Here is a 26,407-nt window from a genome sequence, read left to right as displayed (position 1 = left end):
TCTTTTCTGTCACTTTTTCTCCCACCACTGGAATTATGATGTTATATGAGACCCAAAGGGGAGGCAATACCGCAGAATATCTTGTGAGTATTCCTTCAGGTCAGACAGGGGAGATAAAGTGTTAGGAAACGAGTTGTAATCGAATAGCTGATTTTATACAGCCAATAGTGCAGGAGAAAGTATCCAGCAGAAATGTCCTTCAATCCGGTAAATAATTATTAAACATATAAAAAATTTATTTATAAACTGCAAAGTGTTTAATTGTTCGAATTAGATATTGATTGATGCGAAATGATATTTCATTTCTCAGGAACTTGAGAAGTTATATTCACCGAGCATGTGGAGTAGGCGGTATGGAAGTGCAGAATTAATATCCAAGTTTGTTGAACTTTCTCATAAAGGTAAAAGTAATTGTTCTGCCGCTGATTTTTTATTTATTTTCCCGGAATTGTCTCGATTCTCTTGACTTTCCAATAAAAATAATCCATTTCTCCAACAATCGTTTTACACTACTTGTTTTATTTGCAATGATCACTTGTATCTGGGATTCCATTTTCAGTCGTGGACGAAGCACGGAAAACCATTCCATGCCAAATAGATATTCCGTATGGATCGAGCGAACGAATGAAATATGACATCTACGGAACTAATTTATCAAATGGTAAAATTAAATTAGAATACTAGCATAAATGTAATGATAATAGAATAAAATTACATTTTCATAATTTCTCTCACGGTTGGGGAAATGTAGATAAAATTTTATAAGTCTAAAATATAATTTTTTTTTATCTTTTGAAATATTAATGAGACATTGAGATTGAAATTGCAGATGCACCAGTGGTTATCTTCATTCATGGTGGCTATTATCAGGAGGGTAGTAAAGAGACTATCGGTTTTGGAATACCGTCGCTCGTCGCGCAAGGAATCAAAGTTATTCTTCTTGGGTATGACCTTTGCCCAGCAGGTGAATATCTGATAAAGTCAAATGATTTAGCGAATTCACGAATGGTGTATTATCTCATTTTTTTTTGTCAGTTAAATTGGCGGATATAGTGGGACAAATAAAAGTTGCCACTACGGAGATTCTGACGATCTCCAAAAAAAATGAGGCAACCAATGTTTGGATTGTCGGACACAGTGCGGGGGCTCATCTCGCAGCGAGTCTTCTTCATGATGTTGAATGGCGAGCTCGCATGGCTGAACGTAATTTATTGCCACTGCTGAAGGGTATTGCTCTCTTTGGGGGTATATATCATCTCCGGGATATCCTGGACCTCAGCACCAATGCGGTTCTACAGCTGACCGAGGAGGAGATTAAAAAATACAGCTTCAACGATCTAGATACAACTGAATTGACACCTGTCGAGGGAATAAATGTTATCGTCGGCGTGGGAGAGTGCGATTCTCCGGAATTCATTCAATCATCGAAACATTACGCTCAGGTATTTTTTTTCCCCAGGAATATCGTTTTTTAATTTCCTTCTAGGAGGCATTGATAATTAATTCCATCACAATGTATCACGATAATCTTTGTGTTCATTTTCAGCAACTTCTAAAATTCGTGGATAGAGTCCATTACATCTTTTTCAGGAACAGCACTGATCATTTTGACATTGTCGAGAATCTACTCAATCCTGATAATCTATTAACAAAACTTATAATCCATAATGTCAAACAAGAAGCTCTATGAAAAATATTGTACTGAAGTGATTTTCAATGTTCAACTAATCGACAATCAAATAATATGATAGGAATATGAAGGTTCATGAATAAAATACATAATATGTTATAAAAAAAAGTTCTTCCATAATCGATTCCTCGATCTATAGCAGATATACCACTCACTGATGCTTTTGCATTATTTTTTTGATAGTCACTGGATTAACCCGTTTATCGGGGGTTCGAACCACCAAATTATTTCGAATACGATGTACAGGATTAATGAATCTAGGGTTTTGATTCGGCTGAGCCACATTTGATGATCCAACGGTGGCATTATGTAGTGGCCTGGTCCTCACCGGCATCCCAGAAAAATGCGATATGATGGATTTGGTCAAAAGGAGAGACAAGATTTTCTGTCGTGAAGTCTCGATGATTTTTGTTTTGATACCATCTATGGGTGTGAGTCGTACGAATTTCGAGCCTTGCTTAGATGTGCCCACAATTGAAATCGATTTCGATTTTTTCATCACTGACAATCGATTTGATGACAATGATGTACCTGTTGGAATGCACTGAATGTTAGTTCCATTCGTATATCCTAGGATAATCGTTATTTATATTACCTGCGATCGACGACGAAGTGTCTGTTTGTACTGTATCAGTTTCCACGTCAATGCATTCAATTGGTTGTACGTTAGCTGCAATCGTTTTTTTACGAGTCTCAGGATTTTTGTCTGGAGTGTTTTTCCAAAATTCCGGGGGCTTTGCAAATTCACGGAGTTTTAATACTGGTTGGCTGTCAAATTTTGATTGATTGATTTCTGTTAAAAACACTTATATGTATACAAATATATAATTCAATTTAATTTATATACTAAGTATAGATTGCCTTATTGATCAACAGATTTTGCTATGGAATATCTAAATGAGAGCACGTGTAAAAAATCTCGTTAATAAAATACTCAGTCAAAACAATGGAAAAAGCTTTTGGTTCTTTCGACTTTTCCCAATGAAACTTTTTGATGAACGATTTTAGATGAAGATTCTTTTAAACGAACATTTTAGTATGTTGCGTGTCCACTTGGAATTTCAGAGTATTAAATGTTTAGTTCGTTTTCATGCGAAAGGAATAATCTAGGTAATTTGAGATATTGTGTTTCGTTTGTATCTCTTTTTATTTTGTAGTCTTTCAGGTTGAGGTTTTCTTAACTAACATGTTGACGCAGTTTTATTACGATAGGTTTCTTAACGAAATTTTTTCAAACATGAAACCATTTAAACATTTTCACGAATATTGCATGACGCACCTTTGGTGTCCTCAGTCTTTTTTATATCTGCCCGTTGCAGTGTCGAGTCTGGAAATGAAGAGTTATCGACGACTACAATATCATCCTCTCCATGTATTTCATCTTCTATATCTCCGGCAATTATTTCCGATTTTTTCCCGTCCTCGATGGCACCAGTACTTGACGTAATTTCTGGATTATCCAGACTCGTGACTTTTCTCGGAGGACTCTTCTCGACATTTGACTCCGGTGGAATGAAATCATCAAGCTCTTTTGTGGGTTCAGTGACAGATTTTAAGACAGAGTCGGTCTTTGATACTGTGGAGATGGCTTCATTTTGCACACTGACATTTTTTATTGATGTGTTATTGATTGAAGGCTGTACATTTTTATCTATAATCTCGTCATTATTTTGTTCGTTCGACATTTCATCGTCCGGTACTTCGGGACTTGTCTCAGAGGTTTTCGAATTATTCGCCACTGTATCATCTTCCTCATCATTTGTACTGGAAGCAAGCACCTCGTTACTGATAACTCCCTGGTTAAAAACGTTGAGATTGACAGCATCATCAGGCCTTATTACCACTCTGACGTTTTCAATATTCTTAATTAAAGGTTTTATAATTGGTTTCGTGAATTTAGGTCCTGGTTTGTAAACCCTTTTGGCTGCAATTTTCTCATTCGATATTTGTGCTTGGAGTTTCCGCGTGACAGCAGGCACAGAAGGTGTCAGCATCTTCTCCCCAGGCCTTTTATTATCTCGAGTAGTGGGGAGAATGACAGTGTCAGCAGAATCTGATACATAACCAGTTGCTCGCAGATCCTTACCCGAATATCCATTACACGGAGATTTTTTTAGAGATTCACCATTCGAGCAGGTATTTATGGGAACATTTTTATTGGAGTCGACAGGATCCTCACTGTCAACCTCATCGTTCTTCTCTTCCGAGGAATCCTCATCCTCCTGCTCGTCATCTTTATCCTCTTCAGGATCACTGTCACTCTCATTCTCATCCTCTCTGGCCGGTCCCTCCTCCTGCAGTCTCACATATTTCTCAAAAATGGCATTTAATTTTTTTTTACCCTCATTTTTACTCTCCTCCAGCTTCCTCAGCAGCTCTGGATTCTCCCGAGCTGGATCTGACGAATTCGCCAACACCAGTGAAAAACTATCTACCAAATCATCTCTCCTGACTTTCTGCAGGTAATTCCCCAAATCGGTGAATGCCTTCTGCGCTATCTTCTCCATCTTTTTCTTCTCCATTCCGAGATCTCGTTGCTTATTGCATGCCTCAATACAATTCAAAATATCACAATAATCTGGGAAGATAACACAATCAACCGACAATGCCCGCTGCGATCTCTTTCTCTTGTTCTTCAATCTTTTGTTGATAAAACTGATTATAGCCTGATCGACCTCAGCTATTCCCGTGACTTTGAGATGTTTGGGTCTGAGATATCGCCTGCCAGCATCGTGATCACCACCAGTTAGCTCGCAGATCTTGGAATACATTTGTATCATTTTGTCCTCGTATTTAGCGAGCTTCATGTAACTACTGTCTTCATCATCGTCCCAGTCAACCTCAGCCTCAGACAACTCTTTTATCCTTTTTTCGCACTTCTCCATAGCTTTCATAAGGAGTCTTATCCTGGAATCATTTCGATTGCTCTCTGCGTTCGTCTCCTCAGCCTCCGCTTTCTCGACTTTCCCCTCCTCCTTCGGATGTACTACATCTCTCTTTCGACACTTCATCTCAGAATCAATCTCACGAATGTGGATATATAAGTTGGAGTCATTCATCAGGAAATCTCGCTTTTCGTTGAGAAGACCGATGAAAGCTGGACAGTGGACATACGCTGGATCTGTCTGCTCGTAACGTCTTTTTAATTTTTCGATGATTTTCTTCATGTCTGGGCTTCGATCTTTGGAGAGACACAGACTCAAGAATTGAGAGAACACTTCTGTGGGACCGTTATTCTCGTCCATAGGACGTTTCTCTTTTATTAGCAGCTTCGGCCCATGCCGCACTCTTTCATTTGACAATCCCGCTTTGGATGTCGATGGGAGACTCAAGTCAGTACTGGAAAATTTTTTGGGAGAAGTCTTCTCCTGATGAGACTGACTTTTTGATGCTTTGGGAATCTCTTTAACCTCTTCAATGCCATCGTCAGTGGAAATCCGACGTTTTTTAAATGTCTCGATCTTCACTGAATGAATTCTTCTCTTAGCCGTCGACACTTCCACTTCTTCCACAATTTTCCTTTTCCTTATTCTATTAGGCGTTTGCCTCTCAGGCCCCTTGTTGGTCCTGAATCCCGCTTTTAGCTGTAAAAAATTAGCGCAGGAATCCACAAATAAAAATTAAAGATTCAATAACCATAATTAATGAATAGTAACGACTTAATGGTTACAATTCATTTGTGTGTTTTTTAAATATGTTTTGCAATTAATAATTTTTTCGTTATTTGGATGGTGTGGTGTTTATTACCTGAAATTCGTCGTCCGACGACGAGAGACAAATAACTTCGTCTGCCATTTTCGTTGGTGTGTTTTCAACTGAATGATAGACGCCAATGAGAACAAACGGAATATTCGTACATGTATATTTTAAAATCCCTTTACTTTACATCCAATGTTCATTATCAGCTACCACATGTGGCTGTAAAAGATTGATTCTTGCGTCCCTTCGCTAAACCCACCAAATTCACAATGAATGATAAATACACACAAGTTCATTCCTGTCGTGACCATGAAGAATAGAGTAAGGAGGCCGAACAGTAGTGAGAGAATGTCCTAAATGTGTGTTCTTCATGGTCGTGACGTTGCTTATGCTTTTCTTTGGTTGCATGTGATCTCTCTCGTTTTAGTTATGTCTGTTTACCACAAGGCGGCGACTTTGCAATCGACTTGAATAAAAAATCGCCCGTATTTCGTATTATTTTCCAAAATGGCAGCGAAAAGTGGAGGAAACGTTGACTGGCCGTCAATAATAAAGCCAATTTTAGCCGCATCTTACGGATCGTTCAATAAAAATGAAGTAATCGAGCTCATCAAAGTCATTATCAAAAGGTAAGTGCATTTGAAATAACGGAAAGTCCTCCAGTGACTTTTAAAATATTTGCAAAATGCCGAGTGGCAGTTGGTGAATGACAGCACACAAATGGACTCCTTTATTCGATAAAAAAAAGACTATATATAAGAATTCGATATTGGTCGGACGAACTGATTCATCGGGAGAACCACAATTTAATCATTGTTTTATTTAATCTGATAGTGAGGAGGAACTTTTAACCCACGAGGATAAATACGATGCCTTTTACACGTCCTTTACAGCCCTCGTTGCTGATTACATCAGTGGATGTGCAAATACATGTGAGTATTTGACCGGGTGTATAATTGCTTGTTTCTGTTGTTTTGGATCTCGCTTATCATTTCAAAGGGTTTTGAAGTATATTTTGAGTACAGTGACTCTCAGTTTCTGAGAGAGATTTTCTAGAATTTTCTAATTCCCTTGATCTTTGAATTTTCAAGTGTCGAAGAGTCAAATACCCACAGTATGTCAGGCGTGCAAAATTCTCCTGACATATCTCATTGGAAAACAACCAGCAGATGGATCCTCATCCATTCTGACGATGAAGCAACTTCTCCTGCCAATTCGTGCACTCTGCACTGGTCAAAGCCTCCTGACAAAGACAGACGAAGTCGCCTTAATAGCAATTATGAAAAATGCCAATGTACCATCGTGCATAACAGCCACAACGAATACATCGACGAATAATGAGAAAGACACAACCCCACAGCCAATTAAAGAATCAAAGAGGTCGAGAAATGATTTGTCATCTTCGATACTTGAGCAATTGACGATGCCATTGGAGAATTTCATCCCATCTATCGCAATCAGCAGTGACATCATGATTGAGATCAATAAAAATACTGCGGAGAGTGCGGAAAATGATGCGGGGAGTAATGAAATTAAGATGATGTTTATTGCTAATAATGTAAGCACACTCCAGGGCATCGGGGCTGGGGACACTTTGCTTGACATGTGCTCAAATCTGCCTCATCTATCTCGATATATGAGGAAATATCAAGCGTACATGAGCAGGAAGGGATTTAGTCTGCCTGGCAATCACGCAGAGGCACACATTATAAGGCACAGTCTGCACGCTGTAGTTAATGACATTAACATCGTCCACAGTGTAGTCTCTCTGCCTGTTTTGGAGCCCTTGACACCGGCTAAACTCGAGAAATTATCTCTTCTGACCATGTCCTGTCTTTACTGCTCCATTGCAAATGCAACAGCATCGAGTATTGTTGGGGTTTCCAATGCAGTCTCTCCAAAGTGCAGCACAAATGCCAGTAATAGCGCCACAAGTCATCAGGGCTCCAATCATGGACAATTGAGTAAAAATACTGAAGAGGATTATGATTCTCTTGCGATAGCTGTTGTTGAGAAGAGTCTGGAGATATTTGGATTGGTGTCGAATATAATAAAACACAGTACCCGAGCTGGTGGGCATATCCTTCAGAATCATCTGCTGATTGGGGTATGGCTGCTTGTTGCTGGACTCCAGGCACAGCTAACTGTCAGCAGTTTCAGCAGCACTACTGATAAAACCAAAGAGGAGAAAGGAAAGTCACCGAGTAAAGCCAGGGATGGCACTTCACGAATTAATCTCATGAAAGTTCAACAGGGATTTGGAGTTCTTTCTGTTGCTCTTGCCTCTCATGCACTCACCCTTATGAGTGCATTGCTTGAAGATGTTTCCGTTGAGACGAACAATGATACATCACCACCAACCGAACCAGCACCCCTCGATATTCTAGCCACCAGTACTGCTCTCCAACGTGCCATGACTTTTTTGCAGGCCGCACCACTCAATCATTTGTTGTTTTATTTGGCGACAATTAGTTACAGGAAGGTAAGGATAAAGAATGCGGTTGTCACAGGTTTCATGTTGAATAATAATAATTATAGATTAAGTGTCAATTTTGTTTTTTTTTTTCGGCAGGCTTGCACTCTGAAAAGAGTTCAGAAACATCCCCAAGAAGGTGACACACTCAGTCAATCGGATTCTACAACTTACTACGAGGATCTCCTGAGTTTCTCAGAGAGTTCAACCGACGAAGGTATCATTTCACTTCTTGAATCATTCATCCTCATCGTAATTAGTCCGCTATCATTTGGTTAATTTATCCAGTATTATGAATTTGCATGATCTCTCGTGGATACATTGGTAATCATCTACTTTAATTCGTGCTTTATATTTTCAATGATTTGTTGCGTTATTCGGTGTTTGGTGAAAGGAAAAATCGTAACTCCACACTAGCTTTCATTCTATCCATCTAACTAACTCTGTGGGGTATGTTCACGATGTAGAACAAACTGTTATGTCGGTAGAGGAGGACAGTGAGCCTATCTTGGGCCTGTGGTTCGAGGAAACATTGTCACCTTCCGAAGGATCACCCACAAACACTACCAAAGACACTAACAACGAGACCAATGCTGAGAGACCATCGACCACTATTGTTCCTGATAATAGAGAGCCACACGGGGTAAACAAAATTTTGTTTATGGACTCACAATGATTTTCAGCAACAATCAAATATCTTTCATTCATATATTTCATTGATTTTTAGTACATCTCTCTGGCAACTCAAATTTTCCAATTCATGAATCAACACCTAATTGGCAGTCGAAGTTCTTATGTCCGTGAATATGTCATCAATGGGCTTGTTGAACAACAAATGGTCATTCTCGCCGCAATAATTCGAGATTTGGATCACGAAACAGCGAGAACCGAGACTGGTACGATATCTGTTTTTTATGGTGCAGCACTGGGTGCCATGTACTCGGAATTCTCTCAGGCATTGAGCCAATACACTCACAACTTGCTCGCTCGAAATACTCTGAGTGAATCCCTCCAGAATACACTCCTCCAGCATCTCGGTGTCAGCCCCTGGACTATCGATGGCACGAGTTCCACCTCATGGCCACTGCAGGTTTATCCGAGGACACTTAGCGTTTTGGCACAAATATTGCTGTTGAAACCTCAATTGGAGAAGGAGGCTGCCTGCATCAGCATCTGGCAGAGATTGGTTACAACCATGGTGGAGAATGTTTGCAATCCACCTGTGACGTTTGAACCGGAGAACGAGGATCTCAACGTGGAACATGCTCAGCTTGTCCTCTTCCTATTCCATTCGTTGAATCTCATGCAGAAGAAATCGGTTTTACTCGTCACTGGGAGTGGAGCTGTTCGTTGCAGTGAGGCTGTCAAAACCCCCATGAAAGATACACAAATTCTTCATATTTCTCGGCTCCTGCTGCTGCTCGAGTACATGATGAAGCATCTGTATGATGCGCCACCCACACTCCTCGAACAGGTATTCAATATTTTCATATTTATTTTCAAATACATAATAAATAATAAATTCGCATTTGATTTTTCAATTCGGATCGACTCTAAGTCGAATCATAATAGTTTTCATTTTCCATTTTTTCTCTTCATTTCTTTATTTTCTAAACCGATACTAATCAAATGCAATAAAAAAATACACAACTAATTGAGTCGAGATAACAGGGCCACCTGAGTGATAGTATAAACTGAGTGGTAGTTCAATTCTCGAACATTTTATTTTACTTTTCCTAAGGAAAATTATTGTATTCCTCAATTCCCTGACTAATCACTTTCTCGGATTTGTGGTTCAGGTTCAGTGGAATCTCCTGTCTGCTACCAGCCTTGTATCTGACACGAAGGAGGGAAACAAACAAGCAGCGAGGATTTACACTCCGTGGAAAGAAATCGAGGACAATTATCCAAAAATTGGACCGCAAGATGAATTCACAATGAAGCCTCGTTTCTATAATTTAACAAACGCTGACTTCAATAATCAGGATACACCGAAACTCGATGGCCTTGCCCTTAACTTTGTCTTGGGGACTCCTGATAAAATGAAGTATCCCCTTCTAGTCGATGCCCTCATCGACATTCTTAATGTCGTCAATCAGACACACGTGTCGAAGAAAATGGATAACAAAGAGGGAAAAGAGGGGAAAGAGAATAAAATGTCGATCACTGGGTTATGTGCCACTCAGTACTGTTTTTCCATCTGCTGGAGGCTGATACTGATGCTCCCCCCATCAACACCATACGTCGACACATTAGCACTTGGAGAGGAGATTCCAGCAGGACCAATGCTTCTGTATTCCCTCGTCTGGGGACCAAGGGCTGCTTACAAAACATTCAATGGTTGGATGAAGGACTGTCTCGTTAAACAGGGCATGTACACCCAGTATGCTGAGAATCTCCTCAAGACTGTGTCCACAACAGTCAATTCAATAAAATACGATGTAACTCTGGCCAAGAACTGTATCAAGACTCTCAAACCCGAGTTAAATCCATCAGACAACATAATGCCAAAGTCAACTCTACCAAAATTAAGTTCTCTAACGATTCTAGCAGCAGTCATTGGAAAACTCCAAGTGCTCATGGATGAGAGCATCTCCAAGAGCCCTATGGAACAAGATACTGAGTCCTCTAACAACAAGTCTGACTCGTCGAACAACGCACCTCAAACTGCGAGTACGAACACCAATAAAATGATCATCGATATTCTGCCACATGTACTATCATTGACTGAAGCTATTCTCGCTTCTTGTCGCTCGAGTGTTCTATATCAAATGCTCGAGTCCTCGGAATCCAATGCTGGAAAATATAGCATGAGGGATTATCTTGTTCTCGATGGAATTACATGTGTTGCAGGTGCATCGTGGGCCATGGAGGCGTCAATTATTACTCTCTTACCCAACACAATCAGATCAGTTCTCGACAAATGGAAAGCCATTAATGTCTCTCATGTTCCGTGGAATACGTACGCCAATGACATTATCCCCGCTGAGAGCTATATTTTGGCGACAGTCAACCATCACATCAGCACACTCTCTCAACATGGAACAACATTTTCTATCAATCCATCCTTGAAGAATCTACTCCACTCTCTCGTTGCTTTTCTCTTCGAGTACATTAATCCAACTACAGCTGCAGAGAACTCTGAAATTAGAGCTCAAGCCATTGATATCCTCATTCCCCTGACTATGGATGCAAGAACAGACAATCTTCATGAGCTGGCGTCGAAGACGTTGGTCAAACTCCTGGGTGCTGTTGACAGTGAGGCTAGACAATTGAGAGAACATCTGTATGTACTTAATTATACGTACAACGTCATTGTTGATTACACTACAAACACCGAGGATTCTTCGATAAACGTTTCAGTAGATGGTACCATTCTTAAACAGTGCATCAAGTATTGGGAACAACTCCTGGATAATTCGGTGGGTTGCAAAGCCTTGGACCAGTTCTTTGCCCCAAGTACGAATAGAACTCTAGTGTCTGTTCTCCTTTCAATCGCATCGCCACAGGCTTCCCAGCAATTTAGCACTCATGTCCTTCATTTCTTCAACAAGCTTTACAAAACAGCTGAGAAGAATATGGATGGCTCTTTAGATCGTCTCTGCAATTCAGTGTCGAATTTGGCAGCTGTTGACAACGAGAAACTTCAGTGCTGGTTGAGACACGTGATACTAGGCTGTCCTGGGAGTTCCTCGATCGTTCAGATCATTCCGGTTGCCAGTACCAGTGAGAATACTCAGAATGATTCAACCACTGGTGGCAATGATCAACAGTGGTCCTCACCTCCACCAGCTGCTGGTGGATCATCGTCTGCACTGACAACAGCCAACAATCCAACAAGTACAACACTGTTACTGGATTCTGAAAAGGTAAATCAGCTGTCAAGTGCTTCGAACGAAGAGAATCAACAGCTGATGCATGAAAATAATCAACTCCTTCAGGCATTAACAAATTACATCGTCAAAGCCAATAGCACTCTCGGAGAAAATGTATCTGTGACTCTTCTCCGAGCTCTAATCCCCCTCGGTTATCACATCCTGTCTCCAGCCATTGAAGCTGCAGGATTCCCAGAGCTGATGCAAGTGATGGCGAATCTCACTGACGCCGGCACTGACAAGGGACATGTACTTTTGTTCAGAGCGGCAACTGATTGGGTTGAACTCTGTAAACAGCAACTCATGAGTAAAGACACTGAGACTCAAATTCTGGACAAGCCATCACCATACATCGAGGCAGGTTGCTGTGTTCTCAATTACATATCAGATATTGTTGGTGCTGTCTGCCCCCAGAGACAACTGTCGAGCCATTCAACTGATCGAGCAACGAGTCCACCCTGGGAGGGTGCAGCACCTCTGATAAGTGGAGATCTCAACGATAGTGATTGGGTTGACGAACTGGTGCATGAGGATGAGGACAGTGCTGCTGAGGATTCGGACGAAGACAGTCTGTGCAATAAACTCTGTACATTCACTATCACACAGAAGGAGTTTACCAATCAGCACTGGTACCATTGTCATACGTGCTCAATGGTCGATGGTGCTGGTGTCTGCACAGTTTGTGCTCGAGTCTGTCACAGGGGTCATGACGTTACCTATGCCAAATATGGCAATTTCTTCTGCGACTGTGGTTTCAAGGATGATGGCTCCTGCCAAGCCCTGACTAAACGTAGTCCACAGAGCTCAGAGCATCCGGGCCAAGGACACGCGGCGAACGCTTCAACGTTCATCGGCAATGGAGCAGCCAGTGGAAACGAGAATTCAAATTTGAACAACAACGCGACCAACAGACTTCGCAGACGAGCCTCAAGTCCCACAGGATTTGGTGAGAAATTAGAGAGAAGTGGCAGAGACAAAGAGAGACAAGCTGCTCTTGCTAAACAGCTCGAGGGATCCAGAGACTGGATCATGACACAGTTGTGGTCCAGCGGGCTTGTTACATCTCTCGTTGAGCTCACCAGGACCCTTATACCAGCTGTTGATGCCTCCTGCCAGAAAAATTCACCAGTTGGTTGCCACACCAGAGGTCAAATAGCCCTGAGACAGCTGCATACACTCGAGAAAAAATTCATCCACACAGATCAACTGATGCTCTCAACTCTCGGCTCCCAAGAAGGTGCTTTTGAGAATGTCCGAATGAATTACTCTGGTGATCAAGGGCAAACAATTCGCCAACTCCTATCGGCCCACATGATTCGAAGAGTTGCCATGTGTTGTCTGTCCTCACCCTATGGTAAACGACAGCATCTTGCTGTTTCTCATGAGAAAGGAAAAATCACTGTTCTACAGTTGAGTGCACTATTGAAGCAGGCAGACTCTTCAAAGCGTAAACTCACACTAACACGACTCGCCTCAGCTCCAATTCCCTTCACAGTACTCTCAATCACTGGAAATCCCTGGAACGAAGACTTTTTAGCTGTCTGTGGCTTAAAGGACTGCCACGTACTGACATTCAACAGCTCTGGAACAGTCTCCGATCATCTCGTTCTGCACCCTCAAAGGGAACCCGGTAATTTTATAATCAAGGCAATGTGGCTGCCAGGCTCGCAGACACAATTGGCCCTTGTCACTGCTGATTTCGTAAAAATTTATGATCTTGGCAAGGATGCACTGAACCCTCAGTATTACTTCGTGGTTCCCATTGGAAAAATTCGAGATTGCACGTTCGTTCACACCGAGGACGATGTCTTCTATCTTCTTCTCATGTCATCTGCTGGATACATTTACAGCCAGGCTATGAATGATGCAAGTTCTGCCAAGCACGGTGCATTCTACGTCACCAATACCCTCGACATTTATCATCCAGAAATCAAAGATTTTGGCCAAGTGGGCGGAGGTGGAGTTTCCATTTACTATTCTCACGCTCTTCAACTACTCTTCTTCAGTTACACATGTGGAAAATCGTTCATTGCACCTTTGAATAATATGGATGACGATATCGTAACAGTCTTCATGATTAATATTGCCAGCAACAGGTCAAATGGAAACAAATCGAATAACAATCAGCCACAGCCATTGTGTCAGTGGAGTGAAGTCGCCAATCATCCTGGATTGGTCTGCTCTGTTCTTCAGACTAGTAATAATCCGGTTATCCTCATGATTAAACCTGATGTTGTGCTGATACAGGAGATCAAAGTCGTTCCAAAGGCGAAAATAATGGATATGGTCGCCATCAGGCATCCAAGTTCTAATGCTGAGCACAGGACAACTCTGATTTTACTCTGTGAGGATGGAAGCTTGAGGATCTACATGGCTGGCATGGAGCAGACTGGTTACTGGATGTCTTCTAATGTTCAACCAATTGGGACTATAACGGGAATTAAACAATCGAGAAAGAAGAAGATTGCCAAGGCAGGAAAGCCCTCTGGCTCCTTGACATTTCCCATTGACTTCTTTGAGCATTGTCAAGTTATGAATGACGTGGAATTTGGAGGCAATGATTTGCTGCAGATTTATAATGTCGCTCAGATAAAACATCGATTGAATACCACTGGGATGTATGTCGTATCGACCAGGACTATTGGATTCAATGTGGAAGTTACGAATAATGATCCTACCCTGGTGATGTGCGGAATTAGAGTACAATTGGGAAGTCAGGATGTTCAGAGGGCTCCACTTTATGTCGAGGTCTTTGGGAGAAGCATTAGAACGTCATTGACCAGAAGTCGCTGGTTTGATATCCCTCTGACAAGAGAAGAGAGTCTTCAGGCGGATAAGAAGCTAACCATCACTTTCGGTCTTTCTCAGGATCCTGATGTCATCATGGTTGATTCAATTAAAATGTGAGTGTCTTTTTTCTAATAAATTTTATCTTGGACCTTTGAATACACGAGGCAATCGGGGTTCGCTCGGATGGGCCAATGTGAAAATTGAATGAATTCTAAGAAATTCGACATGCTTTTACGGTAATTCTCAATTTTCTTAGCTACGGAAAAACAAAAGATGCATTCGGTTGGCCTGAAGAACCCGAAGAGATTCCAGCTGGACAAACAACCCCCGCACCAGTTGTTCCTGGCTCATCAATCACCAATGAAAATGAAACAGCAGTTGTATCACCAGCATCTCTGACGTCAGTCGACAAGTGAGTATTCAATCACGATCTCCTCCGTTATCACGAGCTTTGCATATATGTATAGTCTTGATATGTAAATAACGTTCGATGTATGAAGCTCGCTATCTGTTATTTTTCTTTACGAAGCCTGAAAAATTTTAATTCCTTGACTTTTATTGTAATGCATCAGACCCTCGAAGGACTCAGTGAAAATAGAAAGGTAAGAGATAAACAAAGAGGCTGAAAGTTGCTAATGTGTTGCATTCTTCTTCTTCTGAATACACTTGAAGGGATTCCATCGTAAAACTTATCGTCTCTTTCTTTCTTTATTTTCTATAGAATGATTTCAAGCATTCTGGAAGTCTTGGAGTCCTCATTCACTTTAACTGCAGCAGATGAAAGCAAATCCTCTCTAAAAAATACAGCCATCGAAGTGGCGTCAAATTTACTGACCCTGCCAACGCCACCATCAGTTCAAATGCACACAATGGCCCTTTTGGCAGCCCTCTACATGTCCCGAGTAGCCTACCATTCCCACAAAGATCAAGTCCAACTGAGCCACGTGTTGGAATCTTTGAAATCCATGCGAAATCTCAACGTCACGTGGATGGACGCTGAAAACTTCTATCGATTGGCTCTCATAATCAGAAGTATTGCCATCGCGCGTCCCCACAATCTGGCAAAATTCACTGAGCAAAATTCACCCAAGGCCTTTAATGAGACTAACATACCAATCTTTGAGAGCGACAGAGTATCACAACTCCAGAGCAAACAGAGTGAGAACGAGCAGCAAGACTCTAGCACTAATCAGCACATGGTTCTCCAGTTGATGGACGTTTTCTGGACTCTTCACATGGCCTATCCCAAAAATCTGGCCCTCGCTCCAGTTGTTGTGCCAGGGCTGACTCACACCGAAGCAATAACTTATGCCCTCGTGGAAATAATCCACTCCTTCACAATGTGCGATATCGAGTGGAACAGTGGATTAGCCGCGAGACTCTACCTTCAACTTCTTTTATCATCCGATACTGCTGTGAGTTTCAGTGCAAAACAGGCGATCATCAGAGTATTGAAACCTCGATACAAAAAACGAAGGGTTTATGTACCCAGTCCTCCTCACTGCAGTACACCAGGTGTCTCCGGTGTTGCCGGTACGAGTGGAATCGAGGAGAAACCGATCGAGAACTCTTCGCTTCAGGAACAGATGGAGGACCCTCGTCAGTACGACGTTGATGCTGTTGAGCCAATGGCGTTGCTTGGGGCAGAGGGTAATCAGGCAGAGAGACTTGCCCATCCCCTGGAAGCACTTCTGGGTCCAGCTGGATTTCCACATCTTCTCGATCTCCCTGAGGCCGACGATGAGGCAATGATGGGTTTGGCTATAGCTCTCAGTCTTCAGGATCAGGAAGGAGGTGGCCCTGATCTTCAAGCCCTGCAGCAGGGATTGGTGAATTTCCAGGGAATTCCAGGTCTAGAGAATCTCAGTGGACCTGCCCTGCAGAGCCTTCAAACTTTGGCTGCTGCCCAGGGACTTGGAGGATTGCAGGGAAATCTACCAGTTCAAGATCCAGCTCAGCCTTCGGTGTCCGGATCAGTTGGTGGTAACGAAGGGAATTATTCAGACACAACGACCTCAGCTGGTGGCTCCGACGATGAGGCCACTGATAATGGGTCAACAGCTGCAACAGACGCTAGTAGCACATTGAGAACTTCACCAGCTCCAGAGCAGCAGCGAGAGAGTGGAGGCAGTGAGAGTGGTGGAAGCGAGCAGAATGTGTCAGGATCTTCCTCATCATCGTATGGTGATTCGAATAATGAACAACCACAGAATAGTAGACGATCGACTGAACCAGGCTCGTCGGGCACTGCTGATGCCAATTCCAGTGGGCAAAATAAACAGAATGATACCCCAGAACATGAGGAAGTCATTGGTGAATCTGAAGTGACTGAACACGAGCCTGAAATTGAAATTGCACAACCTTCAGAGGCCACCACTAAGTTACACTCTGTACGTCTGTGTTTGCTCGAGAAATTCATGCAGTTCATTCCAGAAATGTCACAAAATGTATCGGGAGTTCTTTCCATTCCTTACATGCAGGTTGTCCTTATGTTAACTTCCGATCTCGATGGATCTGATGAACGAGATCGTTCCTGTATCGAGAAATTATTGAATATTCTCATTAAACAATTAGAGATGGATACAACTGATACAACAGACATCAACAAACGGACTGATAAACGTGAAGTGCATTTGGTTATCATGAGGCTATTGAGTGTTCTGATGTCTCGATCCAAGTACAATACAAAAGCACAGAATGACAATTCGAATTTTGTCTCCCAATTGACAGCGAGTATTTTGAGTAAAGCTGGTGTTATACATCACTGCTTGACATTATTGACAGAACTATTGAAATACTGGAAAACAACGTCGACAGAGGATCCAGGAACTGTCATTGGTGGGCAATTGTTGAAAGAGCATTTGACAACCTCCCCACCGGACATGTCACCATTTTTCCTGCGTCAGTATGTCAAAGGTCATGCCACTGATGTCTTTGAGCCTTATCCCCAGTTGTTGACAGAAATGGCCCTTAGACTGCCTTATCAAATTTACAAATACAGTGCTGAGAATAATATATCAATTCAGCCTCTGTTCGATCAGCAGGCCTGGCACTTTTACCTGTGTGAATACATGATGCTGTACCAGACTCCATTCATCAGGCGTCAGGTGCGAAAATTATTGCAGTTGATTTGTGGAAATAAAGAGAAATACAGACAACTCAGGGATCTTCACGCACTTGTCTCTCACATTCAATCTGTCAAGCAGTGCTGCAACAACAGTACAAATCAGATCGGTGGTGGTCTTCCTCTGGACTCTCAACAGCAGTCCATAATTTTGCCTTATGACTCTCTGGTGGAGCTCATCGAACACCTCAAGTGCTGCGTGGAAATAGCAACGAGCAGAACTGGAAACTGGCAGAGATTCTGCCTCAAGCAGACTACGGTTCTCTCTTATCTATTTAAAATTTCTACTCTTCTCGATGAAGGTGTCAGTCCCACTGTTCTCCAATTGCTCCAGTGCGCTATTTGCTCGACAGCAAAAACAAGAGACACAAAAACTAAGGATTCTAAAGGTACGATATCGAAGGAGAGAAGAGATCGTGCTAAATCTGAGGATTCAGACATTGAGGCGAAATTCGAGGAGACTCAGTGCGTTATTCTTGTGGAGCAGATTCAGAGACAGGTGTCATCGTCATTGCTGACGAAATTCATGAGGACATTCCTGCTGGAGACGAATAATACCAATGTCAGGTGGCAGGCGCACTCGCTCATACTGGCCATTTTCAAGAACAGCGGCCCACCACACCAGGAGGCTCTGTTAGATCTGCTCTGGAAGATGTGGCCACTGTTGCCAGCCTACGGTAGAAAGGCAGCCCAATTTGTCGATCTACTCGGATACTTTTCATTGAAAACACCTGATGCTGGCAAGAAAATGCACACGTACATGGAGCAAGCGGTGTCTGTCCTTCATGCCCAGAATCAGTTGCTCACACGACATCCAAGTGCCAATCTGTATACAGTGCTGTCACAATACGTTGAACTCGATGGATACTATCTCGAGAGTGAGCCCTGTCTCGTGTGTAATAATCCAGAGGTCCCCATGGCAACAATCAAATTATCATCGATCAAAGTTGATTCAAAATTCACAACAACAACGCAAATCGTCAAATTGGTTTCCAGTCACACTATCAGCAGAATAATGTTGAGAATTGGAGACTTGAAGAGAACTAAAATGGTGAGAACCATCAACATTTTCTACAACAACAGAACAGTTCAGGCTGTTGTCGAATTGAAAAATAAACCAGCAATGTGGCACAAAGCGAAGAAAATCACCCTTGCCCAGGGTCAGACTGAAGTCAAAATGGAATTTCCACTTCCCATTGTCGCCTGCAATTTGATGATCGAGTACGCTGACTTCTACGAGAACATTCAGGCATCCTCGGAGACACTCCAGTGCCCCAGGTGTTCCGCCAATGTTCCAGCTAATCCTGGAGTTTGTGCCAACTGTGGAGAGAATGTATTCCAGTGTCACAAGTGTCGTGCAATAAATTACGACGAGAAGGATCCTTTCTTGTGTCACGCCTGTGGATTCTGCAAATACGCAAAATTCGATTACACGTTGACAGCACGCCCCTGTTGCGCTGTAGATCCAATTGAGAATGATGAAGATCGCAAGAAGACGGTAGCAACAATAAACACCTGGTTGGAAAAAGCTGATCGAATCTACAAGACCCTGACGTCGAACAAGCCAACTCTGGAGATGCTGTTAATGAAGATTGCTGAGCACAGATCAGACACGAGAAATATTGATGATGGAGTTCAAGTGAGTAATTCTGGTGGAAATACTCAGGTGAATCGAACAATTCAGCTGTTGGCTCAAAGATACTGTGGAGATTGCAAGACATCGTTTGAGGAGCTCAGTAAAATAATTCAGAGAGTGATTGCTTGGAGGCGAGAGCTCGTGGCTTACGACAGAAATCAACGGGGATGTCTTCAGCATAAACGACAAATAATATTCAAAGAGAACCAGGAAGATGAGGACGAGAAGGATAAAGAGAAAGAGGTGGAGGATGATGAAGACGAGAAGATGATTATACCACCGATTACAGGGAGATGCTATGGCTGTGCTACTGCTGCAACTGAGCATTGCTTGACTCTCCTTCGTGCACTTGCAACCAACTCAGCAGCACGAGAAGTTCTTTGCAAGCAGGGACTCATTCAGGAATTGATAGAGCATAATTTGAGAAGAGGAACGGTCCAGGTTCAGGAGGAGGTACGTCAGCTTCTCTGTTTAGTCACAAGGGACAATATTCAGTCGACGAAAGAGCTCTGTACACTGCTGATGAATAGAGTCACTATGACATTGAAGGGTCGAGTGTCAACATCAGATCTGGCAATGGCTGTTCGGCCTGAGATGTCATTGCTGGCAGCTCTGGTCCAGAAGGATGACACGTGTTGGGAGCAGAAACTCCGTTGTGTCATGCAGCTATTCCTAATGGCTTGCAAAGAGTCGAAGAGTCCAGTTGTCATGGAGAGCCTTATTTTGCCCTCGCTGAAGATCCTCCAGAGCCTCATAAAACCAGATCAGCCAGTGTCCAAGAAGAATAAAGATAAAACTATCGAATCGCTTGCGACTATTCAACCACCACCGGAAGGTGTGAGTATTGATGTTGCTAAATGGTTGAATGGAGAGTCCAAGCACTCGTACACAGAGTGGCTGCAGAGGATGCCAGCAAAGAAGTCGTCACTACCTCATGGCTCGAATAAATCACTCAAGAAGGACGAGGCAAGAGTACTGTACCTCATGGAGAAATATGGACATCGTTGGCATTATCGATGCACAAGATTACGAGAGATTCAACCACTGATGCTCGTTGATGGGGCATGGCTGAAGGAGGTTCTCTTCAATCCGAGCTCAAGATTGGCCAGACAAGTTGCTTGCAACATGGTGGAAAGTCTCTGTCAAGGTACAGAGAGGAAGAAAAAAATTCTCGTCCTTATGACAGGATATCTGGAGGAGTTGAGGACAGCTGGAGAGAGCAGTGCTGAATTTTTATCACTTTACCAGAGCTTGATTCGTCAATTACCTTGGAAACAATTCCTTGCCGTGAGGTGTGGTGTTATGACGAAATTGGCTGAATTGCTCACTCGTGAAATCCAGGAGTTGCATCGGTTGGAGGAGACAACACTGACCAGTGATTTGTCGCAGGGATACTCATTGAAGATGTTGACTGAACTACTTGCAACATTTTTGGAACAAGAGAACATCAAGCAGCAGTACAAGGGCAGATTAGTTGGGGCTGTTCTCAATGGATATCTCTCTTTGCGAAGATTGGTTGTGCAGAGAACTAGATTGATCGATGATACTCAAGAAAAATTGCTCGAGCTTCTGGAAGAAATGACTTCAGGCACTGAGGAGGAGACCAAGGCCTTCATGGCAGTGTGTGTAGAAACTGTTGAGAAGTATAGCCCTCAGGATGTACGGACACCAGTTTTTGTCTTTGAGAGACTCTGCTCCATAATTTATCCGGAGGAGAATGATGTTGGGGAGTTTTTCTTGACACTGGAGAAAGATCCACAGCAGGAGGATTTCCTCCAGGGTAGAATGCTGGGAAATCCGTACAGTAGTCTCGAACCTGGATTAGGGCCACTGATGAGAGATGTCAAGAATAAAATTTGTCAAGACTGTGAGCTCGTTGCACTCCTGGAGGATGACAATGGGATGGAGCTCTTGGTAAATAACAAGATAATAAGTCTGGATTTGCCTGTGAAAGATGTCTACAAAAAAATTTGGGTTCACGAGGGTGGAGAGTGCGATGCCATGAGAGTTGTCTACAGAATGCGAGGACTCCTTGGTGATGCAACTGAGGAATTCGTGGAAACGCTCAATGCAAATAGCGAACAGGAGATTAACAACGAGGAAGTTTATAAAATGGCAAACGTTTTGGCTGATTGTGGAGGTCTTCAAGTGATGCTCGATCGTTTGTCGGCAATTCACGATGTGGCCAGAGCTAGACCACTACTTCAAGTACTTCTGAAGCTGTTCAGACTGTCTGTCAAGGTGAAAAAGAATCAGCAAGTGCTGAGTAGGCCCGAACTAGGAGCTGTCACTGTATTCCTTCAAGTTCTCCAGAGATGTCTGGCAACGGAGCCATCAGAGACGAGTGGTCAGGCTCAAGCCAAAGTGACAGAGCAACTTCTGGATATCATGGAGACAATACTGGCAAATGCCACCTCCCAATCTCTCGAATCTTTCGAGGAATTTTCAACAACTCTCGGAGGTCCTGAACACGTCAAAGCCCTCCTCTCCTGCACCCAATCGTCAGCTGTCAGACAGAGCAATAACGTTCTTGTTCATCTTGCTAGAGTCCTGGCCGCTCTGACGTATGGTAATAAAGAAAAAATGGCTGTTCTCTGTGATTTCTTCAAGCCTGTACTGAATTTCTACGAATTTGATTACGAGCACACCGCAGAGGACGAACAGAAACTCGAGCTCTTCTGTGTATTAACTCAGGGAATTGAGAGAAATGCCATTGGAAATACCCTAAAAGATTACATTATTGATATGGGAATAGTAAAGGATGCCTTTGAATACATAACAGTATACGCCCCATGTGTGAAGCCAACTCTCCTTCGTACAGACAGCGACGAGTTGAAAGAATTTATCTCAAAACCAGCCCTCAAGTATATCCTCCGTTTTCTCACTGGTTTATCAACACATCATGAATTAACACAGCTCGCAGTCTCACCCGTGACAATCAGTATAATCCATCGATTGGAGCAAGTGTCCTCAGACGAGCACGTTGGATCACTCGCAGAGAATCTCCTTGAGGCCCTCTGCACCAACACCAAAGTAGCCCAACTTATTGACGAGGCAAGACAGCACACACGAAGTGAGAAAAAACGTTTGGCCATGGCTATGAGGGAGCGTCAACTTGGTGCCCTTGGAATGCGCACAAATGATAAAGGCCAAGTGACAGCTGCCAGCGGAGGAACAATTCTCCAACAGATGGAGGATCTCGGTGAGGATGAGACTGGTCTAGTCTGCGTTATCTGTCGTGAGGGTTACAAATTCAAGCCAAATCTCGTACTTGGAATCTATACATTCACAAAACGCTGCAACGTAGAAGAATTCGAGACGAAACAACGTAAAACCGTTGGCTACACAACTGTCACACATTTCAACGTTGTTCATGTGGATTGTCACATGTCAGCTGTCAGATTGGCGAGGGCTAGGGACGAGTGGGAGAGTGCTGCACTGCAGAATGCAAATACCAAGTGCAATGGCTTGCTACCACTGTGGGGACCACAGGTACCAGAGTCAGCCTTTGCTACTTGTCTAGCTAGACACAATACGTATCTTCAGGAGTCCACTGGGCACAGGGATATCTCTTACTCGTCGACCATTCACGATTTAAAGCTTCTGTTGTTGAGATTTGCCCAGGAGAAGAGCTTCCACGATGATACTGGAGGTGGTGGACCCCAATCCAATATGCACATCATTCCCTATCTCACTCATATGGCTCTCTATGTCATGAACACCACAAGATCTGGAGGCAAAGAGGAGCAGCAGCTGACGAGCTACTTGAGGGCATCGCCTTCGGCGTCCTGGCTGGACAGCTGTTACGAAGCCGAAGGGCCTTACTATCAAGCTGTTCTCTCTCTCCTTATACACCCGCCAGCTCGTTGGCAACAAGAAAAATTCACCCACTTGAAGAGACTTATCATTCTCGCCCACCAGAGGTACATCTCACCCTCTGGACCTACCAAAACCATCACCGACTCCACTGTCAAGGATTACTCTGTTTATAAAAGCGCTCTCATATTTTTTGGACTCATTGATGTGATTTATGGAAACTTCTTCAAGGATTCCAGTCTTACTACTAAAATGACCTCGTCACAGCTCCAGTGGTCCACTGTTCTTGCTGACTATATCAGGGAAAATGATGAAGCTATGCTCAAAGCTTCTGAGAAAGTTCTCGTTGCGTATCGAGATGAATTGCTGCCTTGTGCTTCGTTCGATGAATATTGTGATGTTGTCGGTGAGTCATTGAAAATTGAAGTGAATTTTTTAAAACATACCAGATATATCAATTATTATTATTTTATTTTCAGGTTTGCTTGGGGAGATACCAGATCTCTCTTCGTATATAACTGATCTTCTGAGGAGCTTTGTTTGATGAAAAATTAATGAACAGAAGACAAATACGTACTTTAATATCAAAGAAATCTATATCTGAATTATCATTGGCTTTTTCAATTTCTGTATACGAAGGCAAAACCATTAACAATCTTTTGATTAATATTAGTCGCAATTTACTACGATTATGATCGACATCTCGTTGTGTATCGCTTCATTATTTATGCATTCATAGTTTTAGCCGAAGTAAATGTGAATGAAAAAATGAAGTATGTGCTTCGATGAAAATTAAATCTAATAAAATGTTTGCAAATGTTACTACTACACAAGCAGATTTTAGTCAATTTTTTTCTTCGCGGGTTTCATTAAAAATTTCTAATATTGTTAAAACCTTCAAACTCGATTACTTGAACGTTTAGGAGTAATGATTCAGGAGAAAAATCGATTACAAATGGGAAAATTCTTTATTCACGGCAAACAGTATGAATTCATAATGGAACTGATTGTAATTGTGGTTCCTACAGCACAATAGAACTGGAAGCTTTTCTTTGAAAAACGATGGGGAACCAATTTCTCGAGTATAAATAATTTCATATTCTTTCGGTACGAAAATAAAATTCCTGCTCTTCCGTCTGCTCCATACAATGGGGATAGAATTAATTGTGGTATTTCTACGCAGGTAGTAGTTTCAATTTGTACATTACGAGTGACAGCCCTTACTCCTATCTTCCAGAGAGATCTACCTACGTGTCACTCTTCCACAATTTTATCGTTTTATCGTTTTCTAATGCAGCTGACGCGATGATGTTATCCGTTGGATGACATGTCGTACAGAGAACAACGTCTGCAATAAATTCATTCATTAGTATTATCCACTGGAGTTGAGTTAAAAATCAATTAAAACATTATTAACCTGTGTGTCCTTGAAGTTTCTGAACAATTTCTTTCGTCTGCAAATTCCAGATGTACACCATGTTGTCTTCTGAGCCGGAAACAATCCATTTTCCTCCAGTCACAGAGAAATTAGCGAATATACAGTATTTTTCATTACGATGGCCAGTGTAAGTCTTAAGGCATTTGCCTTTGCTGTAATCCCAAAGCTTGAGTGTGTTATCTAGTGTTGCAGCGAGAATGTATTTTCCATTTGGTGAAAATTTAACGAACGATACTGGGGGATTGTCATCGTCAATCAATGTCTTCAGACACTGTCCAGATGCTGTGTCCCATATTCTACATAAACCGTCGTAACTACTCGATACAATGAGTGAGCCATCCCTATTGAAATGTACAGCACTCACTGGATCTGAGTGAGCTGGCAACGTCTTCAGACACTTTCCTGTTCTCACGTCCCAAATTCTCACGCTTTCGTCGAATGATCCAGAAACGATGAGATTAGATTGTGGATTGAAGTTACAGCAAAATACGTAATTACTATGGCCTTTTAGAGTCTTCAAGCACTTGCCGGAACTGAGCTCCCAAATTTTCAGCGTTTTGTCATCAGAAGCTGACACAAGAAGTCTGCTGTCACTAGACCACGCCACATCAGATATCCCCAGTTTATGTCCGGCTATTGTTTTCTCAAATTTACCATCGTAAGAGCCCCATATCTTTATGAGTTTATCAGCAGCTGCACAGTCATCCATAGGAAACAAAATTCAAACAAGCCACATGAATAACAATATCAAATTTATAAAAATACATAAGTTGGCATATTTCGGGAATATCTTCAAAACGAAGGAAAATCATAAAGAGGCTCTCACAAGCTGATTGTCTCCTTAATTTCTGGGATATATTTCTAAAAAAAACTGACCGAAGAGCTGACTCAACTGATCTCCTTTTACCACTTGACAGAATCAGAATAATAAGTGTCAACTTACAAGAACTAGCTAGCCATTCACCGTTTGGACTGAATTTGACAGAGGAAACGGCCTTGGTGTGTCCAGCAAGTGTGTACTTCAAAGTGTAATTCGGTTTCTAAACGAAATAAGGGATAAATTGATGATGAATAAGCATGTGGCTCACATGGTCGATAAACATTTGTGGAAAATAATACGATACCAAAGTGGAACTTGCTTTTGATCCGCTAGTGGGTGTCGACGAGGTGTTATTAACCGAGGCCTGATGACCTGGTGATGGCCCGAGAGGTACCATAGCGTTGCAGCGAAATATTATTTGATTAATTGGAAGGAAGCACAAGTCGGCTAAATGTTGAAGGTTAGGGAGGGATTGTTGGATCCAACCCGGGTATCTCCTGTGTTCACAACTCAGAAATATTTTCCTTTTGATTTATTCCACCGAGGGACCAATAATTATCTGTCAATTTCACTAAATGCAAAGGGAACTTAGTAATTTCGAGGATCCAGATGACATTTGTTGAGTTGATGGCGTCTAAAAGAACGCACTGAAACCGATATTATAACAACAAGTACAAAATGCCTTTTGATTCTCAGGTTCTCCCAAAGAGAATTGACTAAAGTAGAGGCTCAGTTCTGGGGGTTTGAGTGACTCCAGCGGCATCGTAGTACTGCACCCCAAGAGAGGGAGGGCGCAACGCGCAATGCTGGGGTGTTTTTTTTAATTAACCAAGTTTTTATTGCAATGCTGGGGTGTCTCAAGTCGACGGGGTGAATTTTATTTTCTGCGGTATGAATGTTTTTTGTTTTTTATTTGTTTAACTGAAATTTAGCCGACTGTAGAACGTGTGGAACGGGGAAACTACATCTTGTGGAATTTCAATGGAAAAAATTATTTAATATATTGAAGATATACCACTAATTAAATTATATTTTCATAATGAGCG

The 26,407-nt window shown here is 42.3% G+C and overlaps 4 protein-coding genes across 10 annotated transcripts; 2 read left to right on the top strand and 2 right to left on the bottom strand.

The window, feature by feature from the left end:
- The first annotated feature begins 64 nt into the window (after nucleotides 1–64).
- On the top strand, nucleotides 65–1,788 carry KFase (kynurenine formamidase). Of its 2 annotated transcripts, none has more exons than XM_011315806.1 (6): nucleotides 65–207; nucleotides 311–401; nucleotides 560–661; nucleotides 830–964; nucleotides 1,036–1,442; nucleotides 1,591–1,700. In XM_011315806.1, exons 1-6 carry the CDS (start codon nucleotides 193–195, stop codon nucleotides 1,600–1,602), a joined length of 762 nt encoding a protein of 253 aa, XP_011314108.1. In that variant the 5' UTR covers nucleotides 65–192; the 3' UTR covers nucleotides 1,603–1,700. The 2 variants fall into 2 exon arrangements, with proteins under 2 accessions (XP_011314108.1, XP_011314107.1); XM_011315805.1 differs by having other exon boundaries at nucleotides 66–207; nucleotides 1,547–1,788.
- On the bottom strand, nucleotides 1,787–5,770 carry LOC105273392 (death domain-associated protein 6-like). Of its 2 annotated transcripts, XM_011315807.1 has the most exons (4): nucleotides 5,438–5,769; nucleotides 2,970–5,274; nucleotides 2,286–2,483; nucleotides 1,787–2,221 (listed from the first exon to the last, which is right to left on the bottom strand). In XM_011315807.1, exons 1-4 carry the CDS (start codon nucleotides 5,483–5,485, stop codon nucleotides 1,842–1,844), a joined length of 2,931 nt encoding a protein of 976 aa, XP_011314109.1. In that variant the 5' UTR covers nucleotides 5,486–5,769; the 3' UTR covers nucleotides 1,787–1,841. The 2 variants fall into 2 exon arrangements, with proteins under 2 accessions (XP_011314109.1, XP_011314110.1); XM_011315808.1 differs by lacking the exon at nucleotides 1,787–2,221 and having other exon boundaries at nucleotides 2,346–2,458; nucleotides 5,438–5,770.
- A 126-nt stretch (nucleotides 5,771–5,896) lies between these two features.
- Nucleotides 5,897–23,931, top strand: poe (E3 ubiquitin-protein ligase-like protein poe). Of its 4 annotated transcripts, none has more exons than XM_011315802.1 (11): nucleotides 5,897–6,018; nucleotides 6,224–6,321; nucleotides 6,481–7,871; nucleotides 7,962–8,079; nucleotides 8,351–8,505; nucleotides 8,590–9,336; nucleotides 9,662–14,640; nucleotides 14,784–14,939; nucleotides 15,100–15,129; nucleotides 15,249–23,509; nucleotides 23,583–23,931. In XM_011315802.1, the coding sequence occupies exons 1-11, from the start codon at nucleotides 5,897–5,899 to the stop codon at nucleotides 23,645–23,647; spliced, it is 16,122 nt and encodes a 5,373-aa protein (XP_011314104.1). In that variant the 3' UTR covers nucleotides 23,648–23,931. The 4 variants fall into 4 exon arrangements, with proteins under 4 accessions (XP_011314104.1, XP_011314103.1, XP_011314106.1 ...); XM_011315801.1 differs by having other exon boundaries at nucleotides 8,330–8,505; XM_011315804.1 differs by lacking the exon at nucleotides 15,100–15,129.
- Nucleotides 23,932–24,052: 121 nt separating this feature from the next.
- Nucleotides 24,053–26,058, bottom strand: wds (WD repeat-containing protein wds). Of its 2 annotated transcripts, none has more exons than XM_011315798.1 (4): nucleotides 25,666–26,058; nucleotides 25,485–25,581; nucleotides 24,521–25,234; nucleotides 24,053–24,451 (listed from the first exon to the last, which is right to left on the bottom strand). In XM_011315798.1, exons 1-4 carry the CDS (start codon nucleotides 25,756–25,758, stop codon nucleotides 24,351–24,353), a joined length of 1,005 nt encoding a protein of 334 aa, XP_011314100.1. In that variant the 5' UTR covers nucleotides 25,759–26,058; the 3' UTR covers nucleotides 24,053–24,350. The 2 variants fall into 2 exon arrangements, with proteins under 2 accessions (XP_011314100.1, XP_011314101.1); XM_011315799.1 differs by having other exon boundaries at nucleotides 25,681–26,058.
- Nucleotides 26,059–26,407: the final 349 nt, after the last annotated feature.

This window comes from Fopius arisanus, unplaced genomic scaffold (genome assembly GCF_000806365.1).
Source record: "Fopius arisanus strain USDA-PBARC FA_bdor unplaced genomic scaffold, ASM80636v1 scaffold00005, whole genome shotgun sequence".
Lineage (NCBI taxonomy): Eukaryota > Metazoa > Arthropoda > Insecta > Hymenoptera > Braconidae > Fopius > Fopius arisanus.
The sequence above is the reverse complement of the archived record's forward strand: the minus strand, read 5'-3'. Positions and strand labels throughout refer to the sequence as shown.